General features: G+C 55.1%; 6 protein-coding genes across 6 annotated transcripts; 1 reads left to right on the top strand and 5 right to left on the bottom strand.

Annotated features, from left to right (window-relative positions):
• Positions 1-44: 44 nt before the first annotated feature.
• Positions 45-1,939, bottom strand: CCM_02993 (30S ribosomal subunit S4; the record flags this gene model as incomplete). The annotated part of the gene is made up of 5 exons (XM_006668145.1): positions 45-140; positions 264-369; positions 459-1,222; positions 1,283-1,798; positions 1,901-1,939. 5 exons carry the CDS (start codon positions 1,937-1,939, stop codon positions 45-47), a joined length of 1,521 nt encoding a protein of 506 aa, XP_006668208.1.
• Positions 1,940-2,838: 899 nt separating this feature from the next.
• On the top strand, positions 2,839-5,792 carry CCM_02992 (sister chromatid cohesion factor (Chl12), putative; the record flags this gene model as incomplete). Its single annotated transcript, XM_006668144.1, has 2 exons — positions 2,839-5,294; positions 5,360-5,792. The coding sequence occupies 2 exons, from the start codon at positions 2,839-2,841 to the stop codon at positions 5,790-5,792; spliced, it is 2,889 nt and encodes a 962-aa protein (XP_006668207.1).
• A 335-nt stretch (positions 5,793-6,127) lies between these two features.
• CCM_02991 (mitochondrial cytochrome b2, putative) lies at positions 6,128-7,891 on the bottom strand (the record flags this gene model as incomplete). Its single annotated transcript, XM_006668143.1, has 4 exons — positions 6,128-7,537; positions 7,610-7,647; positions 7,715-7,748; positions 7,826-7,891. The coding sequence occupies 4 exons, from the start codon at positions 7,889-7,891 to the stop codon at positions 6,128-6,130; spliced, it is 1,548 nt and encodes a 515-aa protein (XP_006668206.1).
• Positions 7,892-8,771: 880 nt separating this feature from the next.
• On the bottom strand, positions 8,772-12,656 carry CCM_02990 (vacuolar protein-sorting protein BRO1; the record flags this gene model as incomplete). Its single annotated transcript, XM_006668142.1, has 5 exons — positions 8,772-9,902; positions 9,954-11,535; positions 11,604-12,118; positions 12,420-12,569; positions 12,630-12,656. The coding sequence occupies 5 exons, from the start codon at positions 12,654-12,656 to the stop codon at positions 8,772-8,774; spliced, it is 3,405 nt and encodes a 1,134-aa protein (XP_006668205.1).
• A 1,331-nt stretch (positions 12,657-13,987) lies between these two features.
• On the bottom strand, positions 13,988-14,971 carry CCM_02989 (DNA repair protein (Rad57), putative; the record flags this gene model as incomplete). Its single annotated transcript, XM_006668141.1, has 1 exon — positions 13,988-14,971. The coding sequence occupies one exon, from the start codon at positions 14,969-14,971 to the stop codon at positions 13,988-13,990; it is 984 nt and encodes a 327-aa protein (XP_006668204.1).
• Positions 14,972-15,565: 594 nt separating this feature from the next.
• CCM_02988 (phospholipase PldA, putative) lies at positions 15,566-18,482 on the bottom strand (the record flags this gene model as incomplete). Its single annotated transcript, XM_006668140.1, has 5 exons — positions 15,566-15,582; positions 15,683-15,883; positions 16,012-18,211; positions 18,276-18,303; positions 18,358-18,482. 5 exons carry the CDS (start codon positions 18,480-18,482, stop codon positions 15,566-15,568), a joined length of 2,571 nt encoding a protein of 856 aa, XP_006668203.1.
• Positions 18,483-19,432: the final 950 nt, after the last annotated feature.

Raw genomic sequence — 19,432 nt, 5'->3', positions numbered from 1 at the left:
TATCGGTCAATGGGCTGCATCGTGAGCCATACCTACCTATGTAGTTAGTTTCCCGCTGCCTCATCGGCCTGAGCCGCTCGTTCCGGCCACTCATCCCATGTCCACCCAACATCGTCGTACTTGGTACACCAAACATACAACTGCGCAAGTAAACATCATTGGAAATTCAGTGCTGTATGTGTATATAGTACAATAGCCAATTTAGTACAAGGCCGCCACCCTCCATTGGCCCATCTAGTCTACATGCAAACCACGCCGCTTACCCACGCTGCAGATACCAGTTGTGAACCAGCTGGTTTGTCAGGTAGCTGAACGGTGTCGGCACCTCGGCCCGCCCCTTTCTCGCTACCGGGTGGCGTAGATAGACGGCTGCGCAAATGTCGTGGTTGACTTCGAGGTATCTGGGGATGAAAGCAAATGCAGCCATAAACGGCCGCGGTGCCCATGGCGTCGCGTACGGCTTCTTCTCGTCCACGGGATTTTCCTCGTCGGCCAGTAACAGCGCCTTGAGCTTGCGCATCTCGTCGTTGGATAGTCGCGCCGTGCCCACAATCTCCTTTGCCCGCTCCTTTTGCTCCTCTGACAGCCCATCAAGAGTCTGACGATATTGCTTTTCTCGATTAAACTGCGGCTCCTCGGCTGTCTTGCCACCCTCCGTGGCCGACGCTTGTGTAGCTGTGTGCTTCGTGTCTAACTGAGCCAAAACTTCCTGGTTCTTGATAACAAGCTGAAGCTCCTGCATCAGCTCCGCAACGTCTAGTTCACTGTCCTGAGGGCGTGACAACAGTCGTTTCGCATCCGATCGAAGCAGGCGCAGATTCTGCTTTTCTGTGGCAGATAGATTCTTGGCCTCTGACGCCAAAACGGCCTTGCAGCGTCGCAGGAATGCCTTCAATTCATTTCGTTGCCAGCCTTGTTCGGCTTCCTCAGACAGCTCTGGCAATGCAGCCTCGCCTTCGGTAACGTCTCCCTCATCAGCAGAAGCTTCAGTCGCAGCTTCGGCCGCAGCTTCACCTTCCCCTTGGTCCTCTGCGATGGGCGCATGCTTTCCAGCCTGGGCAGCGTGATTGCGTTCGGAAATTCTCTTTCTAGATGCAAGCTTCTCTTCCAACCCAGGCCAACTATTCTTGTTGGATTTCTGCACCCCCGTGGCGTACATGACCTTTTCGATGTCGACTTGGAACATATCACCCGGGTTCAGTTGGTATGAAGGATGTAGTAACTAAGAAATTGGTCAGACTGTTATTTCTTATTATTCAAGGGAAAGGTAGTCTAGTCTTACCTTTTTGCCATTGACCTTGACTGCACCATGCAGAACAAACTGGCGTGCCTGTCGCACGCTCGTCGCAAACATGGCGCGGAATATAGCCGTATCTAGTCTTCTCTCGAGAGGGGCAAACGTCATTTGCATGTAAGGAGTCATGTCGTGATATTGTTTGGAGATGAGATCGTTGGGCGATACAAGCTTATCCTGCTTGACAACAGGTACTGGTACCCGCGAATAACTCTGCGCGTCAACATCCAAAGTGCTCAAGCCTGAGCCGCGACCGGCTGCCTGCTCAGAGCCATCGTGCGCGGCTAGATATTCAGGAGGCATGTCGACTGCCGATAGGAGGCGTGGCGAGAAGAGGCGCACCCATTTCTTTTCGGGAATGTGCTCGCCGTGGTACGCACGAGCTCTCGATTTCGCGCCCCATTTCTGCTGGAAGAAGGTAGGCGTACCCCTGATGATTGGTTCTCTGGCGGCGTTGCGGTAGATGTTGTACATGTTATACTTGTTCCATGACTGTCGCAGTTTCTATCAGGGTACAAGCCCGTCAGCAGTGTCCAGCAGGCGCCGAGTCAATTGGAACGTGTGGCATCGTATAGCACCCCGTTGTGCACTGAGAATAGCACTTACAGGTTTGGCCAGGCTGAAAAACCTGGCTGGTTTGCGCATTTTGCTTGTAGATGCGCTGCGCGCTGTCTCGTCTGGACTGGGTGAAGCTGTGTCGTGTGTTCAGGAGCCGGCGTAGCCAATTTTTTTGATGTAGCTCTATTCAGCCGTAGTTTTTCCGACGAGACTGCGCCATGGCTGGCACTAAGTACAGCGGGGGCATATACTTACATGAGGAGGGAATAAAGAAGTAAATAATACAATGCGAATTTTTATTACATTTTTTCAAATGGTGACTGGCAGAAAGAAGCCTTGCAGGTTTGTGATGCTGGCCTGAAAGCGACGAGTTGGCCATGTCTCCACAACTTGACTGTTGTCCAACGTGGTCTGCGTCTTTGCGTTTGTTCATAACTACGGAAGACAAAGAACTATCCCAAGTCATTGATACCTACCAATTAGTAATAATAAGGGATGTAACACGACTCAATTGGAAATGAGAATTCAACTTTGGATTGAATTTTTGAGATGGCTAGACGCCAGCTTCGACTTGAAGACTAATAACAGCCTTTCGTCATCCTGCACACATAAATAGTAAAATGCTAGTTAGATGAAGAAAGTATCAACAGTTCAACGAAAGTCATGTTTGTCAATGTGAAATGTGAAATGTGTGAACAACCTTGTCCTGCCTTGCCTTGTCATCCGTATCCTAGCAGGTGGGTATTTGAGCCACCACTAAACGCGTGTCTGGCGTAAGACGCGTCCCACCGACGCGATCCGTCCACGGCCACCTCAACCCTGACGTTGAACCTCCAGAGCCAGAGACCAAGCACTTGGAACCAGCATATTTTCCGATTTGGGGTCGCTTGATGGCAAAGGTGCATTGTGTTCATTCAAACTTGCTCACATGAGCCTTCTTGCTCAGAGTCATGCTTTCGACGTCCCCCCTGCCAGTTCCCCTAATCATGGCGCAACATGCGCGGAAGCGTGATCAGCCTCATGATACGGAGCCAGCACCTACGCGCAAGACGAAAACCCGCACCCAGGGCCCTTTTGTGGACGATGATGATGATTCTACTGAGGAATGTGAGAGGTCAACGCTGGGACCGCCTGCGAAGCGACCTATGCGAGAGCAATCCAACGACGACAGCGAACCTCGGTGCATTGCGGCGGCAGAATCAACTCCGACAGTAATCGAAACGGCCGAATCTGTCGAGACAGAAGAGCCTGCAGATGTTGCATCCGATCTTACACAGCCAAGGGCTACTCCTTTGCCAGTATTTTCTGGGTCCTTCTTTGCGAGCCTGCGGCCCACGAAATATGATATCAAGACCTGCAATGGCAAGGCGTACTCAACCAAGCAGCGCCAAGTCAGCGCAGCTGTCTCGTACGATCATATAGTGGCTGCCCGATCCAAAACCAAAGAGGGCCGAGCGAAGCGCAGTTACTACGGAATCGACATTCACGAACTCATGAATAATGCCAAGCAGGAGCTTGCTGAGCACACAGCCGAGCCGCGAATTGTACCGGATGTACCGCGAAAGTCGACCGAACAGCCCGAGGCTCTGCGACCGGGAAAGAAGAATAAAAAATATCTTTTGTGGACCGAAAAGTATCGTGCCAGAAGCTTCATGGATCTCTGTGGTGACGACGGCACCAATCGCATTGTGCTCCGTTGGCTCAAACGCTGGGACCCTGTCGTGTTCCCTGGCGCCAAGCCAAACTATGGTGTCTTCAAACGGCTAGGATCCAAACTACAAGTAGAAGAAGAGAAGCCTCATCGAAGAATTCTTCTTCTCACGGGCCCTCCTGGTCTCGGCAAAACCACGCTCGCCCACGTTTGCGCAAGACAGGCTGGCTACGAGGTTCTTGAAATCAACGCGAGTGATGACCGCAGTCGAGACGTGGTCAAGAACCGCATTCGCACAAGTTTGGGCACTGAAAACGTCAAGAATGTGGCAAATCTAAAAGACAGCGAGGGACATACCAAAGCGGCCAAGCCGGTCTGCGTCATCGTGGATGAAGTGGACGGCGTCGTGTCGGGCTCCGGAGCCTCTGGTGAGGGCGGCTTTATCAAGGCATTAATCGATCTTGTTCTACTAGATCAGAAGAATGGCGCGCCAGCTGCTCGCTCATATAACCGCTCGCGGAAGAAGAAAAGGGGGGACGATTTCCGCATGATGCGGCCACTGGTTCTCATATGTAATGATGTCTACCATCCGTCTCTCCGACCACTTCGACAATCCAATCTTGCTGAAGTTGTCCACGTCGGACGCCCGTCGATTGACGCTGTTGTGGCCAGACTGAAGGCTGTGTTCGAGAAAGAGGGCATTCCTTGCGACAAAGATGCTTCAAGAAAGCTATGTGAGGCAGCATGGGGCATGACCAGTGGAATCGACGCAAGACGCGGCGCTGAGAGCACCGTCGAAGGCGACCTTCGTGGTGTCATGGTAGTCGGCGAGTGGGTGGCGGCGAGGTTCCGATCTACCTCGTTAGCGACGTCGTCTCAGCGCCTGACAAGGCAATGGATTGAATCCCACATCCTCAACGACCTCTCTAGCGGCGCAGCCGGAGCCAGAGGGCTCGGGCGTGGAAACGTCCGGGATATCGTGAGCCGCCTGTTCCAGGAAGGCGGCGGATTTCCCAAGCAGGCCATGGACCTGTCCGTATCCAAAAACACACAGCACGAACAGCCCAAGACGGAGCTGGGCTTCAACGAGCAGGTCAAGAAGCACGGCATGGACCGTCTTAGGCAGATGGTCGAGACGAGTGGCGAGATCAGCTACATCATGACAGAAATCATGGCTGAGTACCCGAACCGCGACTACAATGACGACTTGTACCTCAGTAAACCCAACCAGGCGTACGAGTGGCTGTTCTTCCACGACGCCTGCCAGTCGCGGCTCTTTGCCAGCCAGGAGTGGGAGCTGTCGCCGTACCTGTCCCAGCCGGTCCTCGCGTGCCACCACCTATTTGCCTCTCCCAGGCGCCACTACGCTCCCACCAGTGGCGGCGGCCGCTGGGGCGCCGATGCGGCCAACGAGGACGCCGGCCCGCCGGTGCCGTTCTCGGGCCCCCGCGCCGACTACCAGGCTCGCGAAGCAGAGAAGCACAACCGCGCCGCGCTGCAGGCCATGCAGAGCCAGCTGCCGGCGTCGCTGATGCGCTCGTTCCGCAGCGCCGAGGACATGGCCACCGACTTGCTGCCGTACCTGGCGCGCCTCACCTCCCCAGACGTCCAGCCCGTACTGCTTGGTGGCACCGAGGGCGTGATTGCCAGCGTGCGCAAGGAGAGCGAGCGGATCATGGTGAAGCGTGCCGCGGAAGTGCTGGCCGAGATTGGCATTGATCTGGTCAAGGGCAGGCTTGAGGGTGAGACCAAGTCGAGCCGCGCTGCGCAATGGGTCTACCGCATGGAACCGTAGGTTTTTACACGGGTATTGCGACGAAAGGCGGGAAAAGATGCTAACATGGTTGTTTTTCTAGTGATATTGACGCCCTCGCCAGCTTCGAGACGGGCGCCACGCTTCTCTCCGCACAGGTGCCAACGCGCTACGCCGTCCGCCAGGTCCTCGACCAGGAGCTGCGACGCACCCTGGCCCTGCGCGAGTGCCACGCCCGGGAGGCGCGCTTCCAGGCCGGTACCGACTCTACTACGGCGCCCCCTTCGACCGCAGCGGCGGCGGCGGCGGCCATGGCCGCGCGGCTGCACCCGCACAACGACAAGGAAAATACCGGCAGCGAGAAGAAGGCGACGGCGGTGCGGAGAGACTTTTTCGGGCGCATCATCGAGGTACGCACGGTGACGGAAAGCGGCGGCGGCGGGAAGAAGCACAAGGTCTGGGTGACGTACCACGAAGGCCTGAACAATGCGGTGCGCAAGCCCATTTCCGTTGCCGAGTTTTTGAAGCCGCTGTGATGGGCAGAGGGTGGTTGGGTATATACACGATGAGGGGGCTTGATTTTCTACATTGGCATACGCAGGAGTATGGCGTTTAGGGTTCTCATTACTTGCTCATGCTGCGGCTTCCTTTTATCTAGATGGAGGCACAATGTAATATGGAACTGGACATTCTTTTCAATATAGCGCCATCAAAAACCGGGATTCGTATACACGTGAAATAGATGTACACTGTTGTTCCATATGGCACCCGCGACCGTTCTTGTATACATGAAGAAGAAACGAAACAAAATCTAGCATATATATAAAAAGAGTGTACAGCCGGTTTCCAGCTCGTGCGCTCGTCTGGGCTCCTACAGCTTCGACTTGGGCCGCTGCGGCGGCGAAATCAGCGGGTCGTAGACGGTGTGCGACAGGCTGTCGGCGGGCGTGGCGGTGTGGACAAACAAGCTGCGCGTGTCGACCATGGTGGGGTTCAGGTCGCTGATGGATGCGGCGCCGAGCAGGCGCATGTTCATCTCGAGCTCGTCCTTGAGCAGGTGCATGGCGCGTTCGACGCCGTCCTGGCCGTAGGCGCTCATGGCGTAGAGGAAGGGGCGGCCGATGCCGACGCCGGCGGCGCCGAGGCAAAGACACTTGAGGATGTCGCTGGCGCGGCGGACGCCGCCGTCGACAAAGACCTGCAGCTTGTCGGCGACGCCGTGGCGGCGCAGCAGCGGCATGGCCTCGGCGAGCACCTCGACGCCCGAGGGGGCAAAGTCGAGCTGCCGGCCGCCGTGGTTGGACAGGACGACGCCGGCGACGCCGATCTGGGCGGCGCGCAGCACGTCCTCGACGCGCTGCACGCCCTTGAGGATGATGGGCATCTTGGTGATGCCCTGGAACCAGGGAATGTCCTTCCAGCTGAGCGAGGGGTCGATGAAGGAGGAGATGGCGCGGGCGGCGCCCTGGCTGGTGTCCGTCTTGGTGCCGGCCTGCACGCTGGACCCCTGCTCGTCAAACTTGCTGCGCATGTCCTTTTCGCGGCGCCCGAGCATGGGCGCGTCGACGGTGATGAAGAGGCCCTTGCAGCCGCGCTTCTCGGCGTGCCGCACAATCTTTTCCGTAATGGCGCGGTCCTTGTTGACGTAGAGCTGCAGCCACTGCACCTGGTCGCCGCGGCGGGCGTCGACGATTTCGTCAAACGAGCACGACGCGAGCGTCGGGATCATCTGGATGACGTCGTGCGTCTTGGCCGCGCGCGTCAGCACCACCTCGCCTTCCGGGTGCCCGAGCTTTCCAAGGGCCGTGGCAGAAATGTAAAAGGGCACGGCGGTTGGGGCGCCGAGCATGGTGGTGGAAAAGTCAATGTGCTCGACGTCGACGAGCACCTGCGGGCGGAACCAGATGCGGTGAAACGCGCTGTGGTTTTCTCGGAGTGTCTGCAAGGGATGGGTTAGCCTGCTGGTGCGACTTTGCGCGTCAAGAGAGAATGGTCTGCGCACGATTTCGTCGTCGGAGGCGCTCGAGTAGTAGCCCCAGGCCGTCTTCTTCATGACGCGGCGGGCGACGGCCTCAAAGTCGAGCAGGTTGTAGCACTGCGACAGCAGCGGCTTGAGTGCCTCGCGCTCCTTGCGCTCCATCTCCTCGGGGTCATCGGCCTTGTCGGCCGCCTTTTCGACGGTGCTCATGTCGACGGGGCCGAGGTGCTTGGAGTGGTCGAGGTACTTGTCGAGGGTGTCGGGCGGGTGGATGGGCTCGAATTCTTCCGTCGCATCTTTGCCCTGGACATGTTTTCGTTAGTCAAGATGCTTTTTTTGGATGATTCAAGGTAATTCATGGCTGTCTATTCGTACAGCGTATTTGAGAATGATTTTCGAGCCGCCGGGGTGTTCTGTTCAAGAGGTTGCGTGTTAGGTAATTGGGTCCTCGGGATTGGAGGCGGGTGGGTTAGAGCGAACCGGGTAAGAACTCTGTCACGTCGTAGGCTTTGCCCTGTAGCCCAGCTGTCAGAATTTTGTCAAATGCGCGGATGCCTTGAAGGATGGCAGAGGACGGATTGAGCAGCGTACGTGAACAATAACCCAGCACGAGTCGGCGCTGTTGTGCTGCGCGACGTCACCACCTTTGAGAGACATGGTGGTGGAGCGAGGTTCGTGCAACGTCGATGATGGGCTTGTGCTGGCGACGCAAGAAACAGAGGTGTGCTAATTGGGAGAAAATACCGAGGGTATCAGAGACCAAAGAAGAGTTCAAGAGGGGGGTGCGAAGAGGAGAAAAAAAAAGCAAGGGAAAATCATGGGTTGGAGAGGAGGCATCGAGGGTGGGTATTAAATAGTTCCAGCATCGCAGGTGGACTTGGGGAAGCTGGGGCAGCGGGCTGTTGTGGGGTAAAATGGCGGCAGCATTACTACAAGAAAGGTAATTGGTAATTATTTTGCCTCTATACCTTTTTCAAGTGGCGACAGAGCCCCCAATCTGTGCTACATATTCCAAATGCTCAAAGGATAGGTCCGTACGGTCCAGTAGCCCCAACATTAGTGCAAGTTGTCCCCGCTGTCGGATAAAGCGTCCCGCTATTACCGCTATTGCCTGGTGCCTTTGCCAATCATGGCCCTGCTGAATATCAGCGAACCCGACCTGTTAGTACCTACTAATAAGTTTCCGACAGCATCCGTCTTCCATTCCCCCGGCCACCACTCATCACTCATTGTCGGCATCCAACAACTCACTCACTCACTCGACACCATCGGCAGATGACAAGTCTAGCACGGTGGTTCATGACGTACATCATCCACATCACAAAACCCCCCCTTACAACGAGAAAACGGCTTGATTGAGCGTCTTCTATTCCATGCAACTAATTACCCCAATCCACGTGCAAAGTCGCACAAACGACAAAAGTGAACAAGCCATCAACAGCCATGCATCACCTAGTACCAGAAAACAAAGCCTCCACCAATTCAACATGGACCCATGGAAACTGTTTCTTAGTCTCTTGAATCTCTCCTCTCCCAGCTACTTCCACGCGTTCAGCCCGGCCCATGGATCGTTTGGCTGCTGGCCATGCCGCGCCTGTGAGCTTGGAGGACGCCCCCCAGTAGGGTCGTAATCCTGGTTTCCGTAATGCACAGTCTGCTGCGGCCCCAGTGGTGGCGGGCCGGGTGGAGGCGGCGGCGGAACGAATCCCGGGGGCACGTAGCCCGCCTGCGTGTGCGATGGTGCCGCCGTGTGTTGCTGCTGTGACTGTGACGAGTACGACCGCTGGTGATATCCCGCGTACAATTGCGCCTGGTTTTGCCCGAATGATGTTTGCGTCGCCGGCGGCGACTGTGGACCTTGACGCATCGTGTTCATGACAAATGTAGTCTGATTCCACGGAGGCGATGTCGGTCCTGGCGTAACTCCATACTGGCTAGGGTTGTAAGCCGGCTGCGAGAATGTGCTGGCCGGCTGCGAGAATGTGCTGGCCGGCGGAGCTGGACTTGAGTAGCCACCATACGTCTGCTGGTGAGCGGGCGGTGAGTTTGGCACCGTGAATTGCCCCGGGAATCCTACTGCTTGCCCATAACGTGGCGCTTGTTCAGACTGGAACAGCGGAATCGGAGTTGGCCGCGACTTTTGCGGCGGCGATTTCGTCCCCTCCATCGACATGCGCTCCATAAGACCGCGAAGACGCTCTTGTTCACGAGTAGCTTGGTTGCTGCGATTTGTCGACTTTTCTCGTTCAATCTGGTCCAGAAGTTGTGCACCCTCTGCTCTGCGATTATTGACAAAAGTCTCGACATTCTTTTCCAGACTCTGAACAGTCTCCCTCATCTCGCCATACCAGTTCTTGGCACTCTGTAGTCCAGCATACAAGTCGAGAAACTCCTGGTACGCACGCTTATATCGGTTGATGACAGAAGAGCGTTGCCGTTGGACAGTCTCATATTTGCTCTGCTCTGACCGCACCCGCTTATCTTGCAGTAGCGCGTTGAATGTCAAAGTCAGTTCCTTCATGAGAGCCGACTGCTTATGGTTGGCTTGCAACAAACGCGTTTGATGAGGCCGAAACTTTTCCAACTCCTGCTGGAAAAGTTGATTTTCATAATTCGAGATGGACTTTTTGTTGAGAATCAATACTTGAGAAATATCATCTTTGTGAGCCTACCAAAGCTGTTAGTGCATACCCCTACTTCTTTGCTCCGCGACGCTTACCTTTTCCTTCAAGTCCTTGAGCACTTGGTTTCTCTCGCGCTTAATCGAATTGAGCTTCTTGAGGATATCTTCGATAATGGCTATCTGGTCCATGACGCTTGGTCCACTCTCGCCAAAGTCCGTGTCTAGCAGGTTTGGCTCGATACCTGCAGGGCTGTTGGCCTGGCTGCCACGACCTCGTGCTCGCGAGATGGCTTCTTGGAGCATTTGATCGACCTGTCCAGCATTGACAGCGTCACGCATTTCGTTGAAATCGGCTTCATTCTGCTGCAGTTTACTTGACAGCTGGCCATCGCTTCGAGAAGCTTCGTCCAGCGCTTCACGGTATCCTCGGATATCGCTTCGTAGAGTCGTTGTGAGGCGAGCGCTAGGCTGTTGAGACCACTCGGCATTGTATTTGGACCGCATTTTTTCGCAGACACCTTCCTCTCTATCTAGAGAAGTTGAGCTTTCCTCCAGCTTCTTGATAATGGCTCGCTTTTCCGAGCTCAAAAAGTCAAGTATTGAGGTGGGATCGTCGTGAGTGGCAATATCTTCACACCATTGGCGGAAATTCTCATCTGGCGGGATGTCCCGGTCAAAACCACCCTTTAGGACCTGCAGCGCACCGGGAAGTCGTAGATAATCTAAGCTGGCCGCCATCTCGCCGTTGGCAGTGTCGACCTTTTCGGTTTCGGCTCGGACAAGCTTTGCCTTTTCCTCATCGTAAAGGCTAGCCGATTCTGTTACGGCCATTGGTACAATCTTGGCAAACAAGTCGGGTCCGGTTATGCGCTGGATATCTTGGCCCGCATACAGCTCACTAACAGGGATCGGTTTCGCTGCGGGAAGCTTGGCAATGGCGGGGAGACTGGCCTCGGCGGGTACAGTTTGATGATAGATGTAGTCATTGTCTTTAAGCGCTTCTTTGTATTTGTCTTGAACGGAAGAGTAATGCCGCTTGCAGATTTCTTGTAGTTGTGCACCACAGTCGGCGCTGAGGTTAGAGCTTGAAGGCACATTGCTGGGGAAATTTTTGGCGAGTCGATCAGCCTCCTTGGCAAGAGCTTCAGAAACCAGGAAGCGCGCCACAGAAATTCCGTGCTGGCCGGCTTGTTCGTCCGCCAAACCTTGGTAGTATTGTGCCATGGATGTAAAGAGACTTGTCTTGATGGTGACCATTGTCAGCCAGACTTTCTCGAAGAGCGCCTTTGTGACATTTTCTTGCACTCCTTCCAGAGCCTGGCTGTAGAGATATGCTGCTTGCGAGGCCAATTTGGCGCGAAGAGCGATTTTGGTGTTGTCCTTGGACTGCTTCTCGATGAAGATCTCTTGCGCCTGGGCAAGCATGACATTGATCAGTGCTTTGACAGTCTCCCTGCTCAAGTCAAAAGAAGGAGCATGAAGAAAGTTTTCGTTGATATATGTGAACATGCCAGCGGAGGCTTGGAAGGAGTGATATGCAACCTTGAGGGTCGAGTCGTCGGCGCGGTTCTGGAGGGCGGCGTGGGCGGAGAGAATGGCGGAAATGTTGAAGATGACGGAGGCCTTTTCAAACGCAAGCGAGTATTGGTTCGTGGGTTTATGGGTAAACGCATCGAACCTGTCGACTGTGTTAGTAGATATCGCGGGGGGGGGTTCTGGGTTCTCAGTGGGGTTGGGCCGAGCTACCATGTAAAGGAGATTTTGATGTGTTGTTCGTCAATGGGGAAGCGCAAGTCGAGCAACTCCAGCTGACCGTAGTAGCGGTAGAGCATATCCCGGCCTGAGGTGCTTTCCTTGCCAGCGCCGCGCATGTCTTGGCGCAGGCGGTTGAGGGTCTCGCACTCCTCGGCATAGCGCTCGGGGTCGTCACCATAGGTGTTGCGGATGTAGCTCTTGAGTGGCGTGACCCAGTCAATTTCGTTGGTGGCCTTGACCGGCACCGAGATCATGGGCGACTGTGACATGATGAAGGGTAAGTGGCCGTCTGGAAGGATGAGTAGGCGAGAATTTGTTGAGGAGTTGCAGACAGCACGGAACAGGCGCGTTGTCGTCGGGTGATGTGTGGCACCAGCCGCCCCAGAAACGTGGTGGCTCTCGTCAGCGAGTCGGAGATCGGGGACAGGCCAGAATGATGTAGATTCTGTGTTCCTGCAGCGTGATGAGCGATGGGTTAGCGCACAGGCGGTCGCATATGATGCGGCCTGGTCTCGATGCGGCTCCTGCTTGGTGGTGTGGTGGTTAGAGGAGGGCCTGCGGCTGAAGGTGACGAAGCTTTGGGCGGGCAGGCGGTTGGGGATTTGGAGACGGCGAATCAAGGGTTGTTCGGCAGCTGTGGGACGGCGGAATCACGGCGGCGATGCGTCAGGTGCCCCGGCCAAAAAGAATGAGAAGGATGAGACGATGAGAGAGGGAGGCGCGCAGGGTCGCACAGAAAGGCCTCGATTAAATGGAAATGTAGCTCTGAGAAGGAATGATAGTTAGGGTAGTTAGGTAGTTAGGTACCTCCATAGCAGGTAGGTTCAGTTTGCTGGGCAGGGCAGAAGCGGGGTGGATTGCAGTTGCTGCGCGCGCCACACCAACGCCACGAGCTGCTGGGAAGAAGTCCCCGCGCTTCCAGGGCTCCCTCCAGGGCTGGTGGCCTAGAAGGTGTACCTTAAATGTGATGACGCAGCCTCAGCGGCAGTATTTCATAGGAGGGCTGTGTTTAGATACTACTAGCTTATCTTTTGAAACCAACATGTTTATATGAATTTACGTCATGTATCAACTCATATATTTTCCATTCGTTTCTTCACACTGACCGCTGCTCACTGAGTCAATCATGAGTGAGTGCCTTACCGACCTAGGTATATCTTCAGACTGGCCCACAGTAACCTAAACTGAACGGTCGGTACCTAAAATTATAAGTACCTACTGCCAGGCTCCTTTTCACCTTCATCATCAACCAGCGCTTACAACCCGCCGTGTCTCAATAAGCTGCATCACCAGCCTCACCAGCCTCACTGAAAATTCATCTCCTCCCCCCCCCCCCCCCCGAATTCGACTTCCCTATCTGCATCCAACGGCCTCGACATCCTCCTCATCGTGCTTACCTCTACGCGCCCGCAACCTCTCGCAACCTCGCTGAAGTGCTGTAGCCGCCGGCACTAGTGCTAGTCAGGCAGCTCCTTGGACTTGAACTGGCTTCCAGTAATACCCCTAGATGTGAGTATGTGCCAAGGTGAATGAAGAATGACATGGCTGTCAATCGTAAAGGGGTTTTATGCGCCTCCCTCTGTCTCCCAGCTGTACCAGTTCTTCGTTGCCTCATACAGGTCTGACGTGGCTAAGACATATCGACGCTCATTAGCCTCGCTTCATATCCATCAAGAGCATTTCTCTGCTTTTCTTCTTTAAATCAGATCATCCTTTGCATCCAGGGCCTTGTTGGCTTGTCCTACCTCACTTGACCAGCTTGGTCCGTATTCTCTCACGCCGCCTCTCAGGAGCTTCACTCTGCCCCCAAAAATTCACCAGCGGCAGCTGTCTGTCTGTCTGTTCCAATAGCTCGACTGGACCTCATTTCCCCTCACATGTTAGCCAGCGAATAAGATGCCCCGCCAGCCTTCTGGCGTGTCACCTTGCAAGCGCCAGCTGATGAGCGTGATGCTCCCCTCCACCACCGCTCGTCAGCCTACCAGAACTGCGCATCGTCGCCCCGGCCAGCCTCTAGACCTTTTCAGATTCGGGCCGCGCGTGATCTTCAACCGTTTCTCGCAGTAGCGCCCGCACCTTATTGGTGCCCTGGGGGGGCCTTCTTTCCAAATGCCGAGGCGACGGCACTTGCAACTGCCATCAGCTTCGCGCGGGTTTCTAGAATTATATGGATAAAATCACCAGGGGCCTGATTTATCAACTGCACGGAGCATTGGGAGTAGAATGGTCATGGATAAGAGCCCAGGTACAATGCTGCTTCCCAGGTCTGCCAATAACTAACGGATCGCGACCAGATCTGTCCAGAACACCTTTGACGCATAAATTCGTAAATCGCCAAAGCAAGCATGTAAGCTCGTATACACGCCATCTCAGCTCTATAGCCGGCTACGCAGCATTGTAATAACTGGCAACATCCCCTCGTCCACGTGCCCCTCCCCCTCTTGCTTGCTCCCACTTACACCAGCATCACCGAGCCCCTCGCCCACCTCTCCCCAGCATCTCTCCACGGCACGCCAGTACCGGTCCGCATCGGCCCGCAGCAGCGCGCAGTGGCGCCCGCCGGGGATAGCCTCGCCGTCGACGACGAAGCCCTTGTCCCGCGCCTCGGTCATGTGCCTATGGACGAAGCGCCAGGGCACTAGTCGGTCCGATACCGAGTACAGGTACATGCGGCGGGCCCCGCGGCCAAAGACGCCCGGGTCGTGCGCGCCGCGATACAGATCGGCGAGCGAGCCACCCCGGCCGGCGAGGCCCGCCGCGGCGTTCTGCATCCCCAGCAGCACCGCAATCGTCGGGAACAGCAGCAGCCGGCCGACCGTCTGCGCCGCCCACGTGTCGGGGAGCGAGTACGCCGCCGCCCGAAACGTCCGCCCCAGCGAGCCGTCGCCCGGGCAGCAGTCCATGATGACGCCGCCCGTGGCCGCATCGAGGTCGCCGCCGCCGTTTCTGGTCGCCGCCGCAAGGCCCTCCCGCGCGATACGCGCCAGCTGAATCGCCGTGTTGAGCCCGCCGTTGGAGAAGATGTGCCAAAGAATGGACGGGGACGCCGACGTGCCGTCCAAGACATGACGTACGATGACGTCCCGCGCCGGCTGCAGTCGCGCGTGCATCCGCGCAAAAGGTGTTACGGTTATCTCGGACAGCCGCGCCGTGACGAGCAGCACTGTCGCGTCTCGGAATAGCGTCCGGTGCCCGGCGACGTAGCGCCCAATGTTCTTGACCGAGGCGCCGCCGAGCCACGTCGACATGATTATGAGCGAAGGGCCGCGGTAGCTGGGGTCCGCCGGGCCCGACGGTTCGTGGAGGTAGACGTCGTCTCCGATGCGGCGCAGCGGCGCGAGCGGCGATGAGCGAGGCATGAGAGGCAACCACCGGTTACAAGATAAAATCTCAACGAGAAGTATCAATGACGAACACGACGGTTGGTATCCAAATCCTAAACAGATCAATGTCAAGGGTTCTTTCCATTTTTCCACATGCAGCGTATCGGCGCGCCCCCGAGCCCTCTTTAATAGTGGCCCAAGGCTAATATTGACGAGCACGAGCACCACCACCAACCACTTAAACATGGTCTGAGACGGCGGTCTAGGGCCAAGACAAGCCCGTACCAGGCGAACGAAAAGAGGCGCTCTCCCCTCTCCTCTGCGGCGTGTCAAGCGTGCGCCCGTGTTCGTGTTTCTGCATCTTGGTGTCATCGATCGCCAGCTAGCAGTGGCGGCTTACAACGCCCGCACTATACCAAGTACGTCTCTACATGATACGTCCAGCCAAGGGCACGACAAGGGCCCGTCGCTCGCTCGCGGCCCGACAAGGGTCGCACCGCATCAATTGTCATGTAAAGATGACAGAAAGATGACAGACCGGAAAACTCTTTCACCCACCCCCCATTTCACTCCTGCCCCGCCCTCTTTGTCCGAGTTTCGATGGGAAAAGGAAATAGGTTCGTTGGACTATCAGAAGACGATTCGTACTATCGCTTGTGTAGTATTCGTGTTACATGCCTGAATCGTGCTGGCCCACATCAACGCCCAGCTGCAGCTGCATCCCTTGCCTTAGTTACGTGTACACACTCTCCGTCCACGAATTGACTTGGAGTCCCCTCTCGGCCATTTCGGCATCCAGTAAAAAGTCCATCGGCATCCACACCAGGTGGCCTTTGATCTCGTCCAGTTTCGCCCTCGCGTCCGCTGCCGGCATAAACTGATCAAAGATGTGCCCGGCCTTGACGCCCCGCGGCGGCAGGTAGCGATCATAGTCCTCAAACGTCTTGACTGCAAACACATCCGAGGTTAGTAATCAAACCGTGCAAAGTTCCGAATGTCCCGACCCGAAATGTCTTATCCCGGAGACGGGCCTCCTGGATCGAAATGAAAGGCGGTGGGGCAGAGTCTCTACTTACTGTGATCATCTGGATCGCAATGAAACAAATGACGAAATATCTCTGTGTTTCGGTCTGCCCGGCTGGTCCATAGGTCCCAGAGCTCATCGCCTAGTGGATCTTCAACAAACTTGTAGCTCTCGTCCCGGTCGTATATGTCGTTTTCCGGGTTGACGCTCGGCGGCTGTGCGTTGATGTCGTCGCCTGCATCAAAGTTTTGCGGAGGCAGCAAACCCAAGTGCTCGCGCCACAGGAAACGTCGCAGCGTGGCGGCGTGGTAGCCAGCCTCGAATGTCTTGCCATCCATGGTACTCGAAATTCTGCGCGTGTCCTCCATGACAATGCTGAGCTCACTGTCGTGGTACCCGAGCTGGCTGCGGTCGTTGAGGTTACTTGAGCCGCAAATCACAATACGATCATCAGCAATGAGGAGTTTCGAGTGGATATACAATTCTTCCTGGATCCAGTTTCGAATTTCCAGCTCCGCGTCATCGTCCTCGTCCCAAGGCTCCTCGGTGAGGGGACCCTGGCCAGCCATGGCATGATGTGCCAGCGACGGCAGCTTTGTGTCCTTTTCTGCTGGCATGGCTGCTTCGAATCTGCGCTTTGCCTCCATGGCATTCTCGACAACGGCTGCTTTTTCCTTGTACTTTTGTTGTTCAAGAGTGCCCATGTGTTCGTCTCTTTCATTGTGGGCAGCATCATTGGTGCCGTGGATACCCTCCTTCATGATTTCTTCGGCCTCTGCTCGCTGCACATCCTCGTATTTGACGCCAGATTTCTCTTCGGCTTCTATAAGCGCCTTGCTCCTGTTGAGGCGATCATAAGATCTCAGGTTGAAGAAGAAGATGTACTGTTTGGAATCCACTCCTTGCGCCTTGATCTGCTCGAAAATAGAGTGCTCTCCGCGGCAGATTGACTTGTATTGGTAGTCCATGATGGCTCGGGTTCCAGACGCAGCATTGTCGCGAAGATCACCGGCAAATCCAGGAATAGCTGGGATCAAGATAATGATGCGGAACTTGCGCTCCTCTTTGGCGGCTCTGAGTACCGCATCAACCATTGCTCGGCCAATTGTGTTGTGAATTGGACTCTGATGCTCACCAGTGGCGGTGATGAAGAACTGGTTCTCCAAGTATACATAATGCTCAGCCTTGCGAATGATCTCGCTGTACGCATTCTGAATGGAGTGTTCTGTAAGAATGCCGCTTGACCAGTCGGCGCTGGAACGAACAATCTGGGCGTGAACAGTTCCTCTGTTGTCGATATTTTTGGTCGCCAGAGGCGTCAGAGGGTGCTTGGGGTAGTCGCCGCAGGGATGCTTAGGACGTTGCACGCCGACGAGGTCTTCATCCTCGCCTTCGCGACCTTCCAGGACAATCCAGTCATAGCGCTCATCGCGCTTGTACTTGTCACGCTTGGTGAAGTTCCACCGCAGAACAAAATGCTCGGCAATGTCGTATACGCAAGGCCCAATGACGCTCATGGCGACGTCATGCCACGGCATGCGACCGTACTCTGCCTTGCTCAGCTCATTTTGCTGCCAGTCCTGAACATTCTGGAAGTCCTTGACTCTATTGTTATTAAAGTCTTGTCCTGGCCAGATTTCTTCAGTGACACCTTCTGGGTGGACATCGGCGAGCGGGTGGTGTCGGGCGTCCCAGCGTCCGAAGCAGAGATCGAGACCGCCGATGAAGGCGATTGCGTAGTCAATGACTATGAACTTCTCGTGGTGAGCCCAGTACATGGTAGTATCGGCCACGTTTTCGAATGGGTTGTGGTCGGGATGGCGCAGAACGCGAATGTTTCCGTGGCCAGGGCTACCCTCAGGACACAGCGCTTGGAGGGCGTGCTTGGTATGGATGGAATTGCAAGTCAGGGCGGCCTCCACTTCCTTGTAGACCATGACGAAAATCTTGACGCCAGCTTCGGCCTTGCGCTTCAGAATTTGGTCCAAGCGGTATTCTTGCTTGTAGTGCGGGGGTCGGCGCAGGAAGAGCTCTGGCGACAGCCACCAATCGGCGATGTAGATGGACTCTGTAGCCTGTTCGAGGGCGACCGAGACGGCCCAGAAGTAGTCACGGCCATCGACATACCACTTGATGAGGTTTCCATCTCGCTCGGGAAAGTATGATTCGAAGCGGTGGGATTTGCAAGCGGCGGTTCGTTTTTCGTCGCAAGCCTGCTCATGGGATTCGTCATGGCGGTGGTTTGAGTTGAACTAAGTGAGGACGAGTCAGCGATTGTCCCTGTTTTGCGGGTAAATTTATTGTGAGGAGTCGTACGATGTTGCCAATTTTTCCAATTTGAGCTCTGGAAAGAAGTCAGTCCAAGGTTGCGTAGCCTATGGCGACAGCATGTGTGTACCTTTTATGGTGGAGGGCCACCTTGACATCGTGAAGCTTTGAGTCATGAAGCTTCTCCCTCATATCGCCCACAAAGTTGGTAAAGGCATTTCCTCCGGATTCGGATTTTTCGCCGGATTGCGTCATGGCGGGGATGAACAGTTTTCAGTCGACAAGATGCCTGCGGCACTCCGAGATAGAGGCAGAAATGGCGGGGTAGTGCTAGACAGTGAAAGGGCTTGGTCGATGCCAAATAGGTAATAACAATACTCTGTTGGCTGGTAGCTGGTAGCTGGTCGTTGTGATGAAGATGTATCCGGGAGGTTTTGAATAGGTCCAAAAGGTCGGAAACTTTATTTTTGATCGTTCTGGGAACACGAGCTGGGGCAGGTTCGGGGTTACGACGATTCTGTTAAGCTTAACCACCACCTACCTACCTACATATGTACATAGGTAGCGGGGTTCAGCGTAGCTGAGCTGCTAACCAGACGTCACCGATCGGCGCTGAAATATGCCAGCAATGGCATCATTTTCAGCTTCTGTACCCCTATACAAGCCAATGGCAAGACAAGACGTGCAATGGTTAGCTGCCAAATGCCAAAAGGCGTTAAGCCATGGCCAGCCACCTCCAGCCTCAAATCAAGTCCTGCCTGCAGGAAGCTCCCCAGCAGTGACGTCACCATCCGGATCTGGTGTCCACAACTGCAAATGAATTTCTCCTTCCCACCACCTACCCTGTACAGAATCGACAGTCCTTCCTTCATTTGCAAACTATGAGTTCTTTTATAAACTTGTCAAAAAAATACAGCTTGACTCATTGTATCTCCTCCTTTCTCTACAATAAAAAGGCATTGCACGCTCGTTGTCCATGTTTGCTCACATAAGCACAGCTTTGTCGCAATCTTGTCTCGTCCTGTTACAATGTAGCTACCATGCTGCTACAAAAGGCCCAACTGTTTGAACACATCAATTTGCGAAGATATCTTAACAGTGACTAACAGACGAAATGCATTGTAAACTCGGTCATAAAGCTGGCTCGGCCCAGTCAAGACTGTGCCTCCTCGCTAGGGTTCTTCAGCATTCGTACGAGTAGTGAA

This window comes from Cordyceps militaris (assembly GCF_000225605.1).
Source record: "Cordyceps militaris CM01 unplaced genomic scaffold CCM_S00002, whole genome shotgun sequence".
Classification (NCBI taxonomy): domain Eukaryota; kingdom Fungi; phylum Ascomycota; class Sordariomycetes; order Hypocreales; family Cordycipitaceae; genus Cordyceps; species Cordyceps militaris.
The sequence above is the reverse complement of the archived record's forward strand: the minus strand, read 5'-3'. Positions and strand labels throughout refer to the sequence as shown.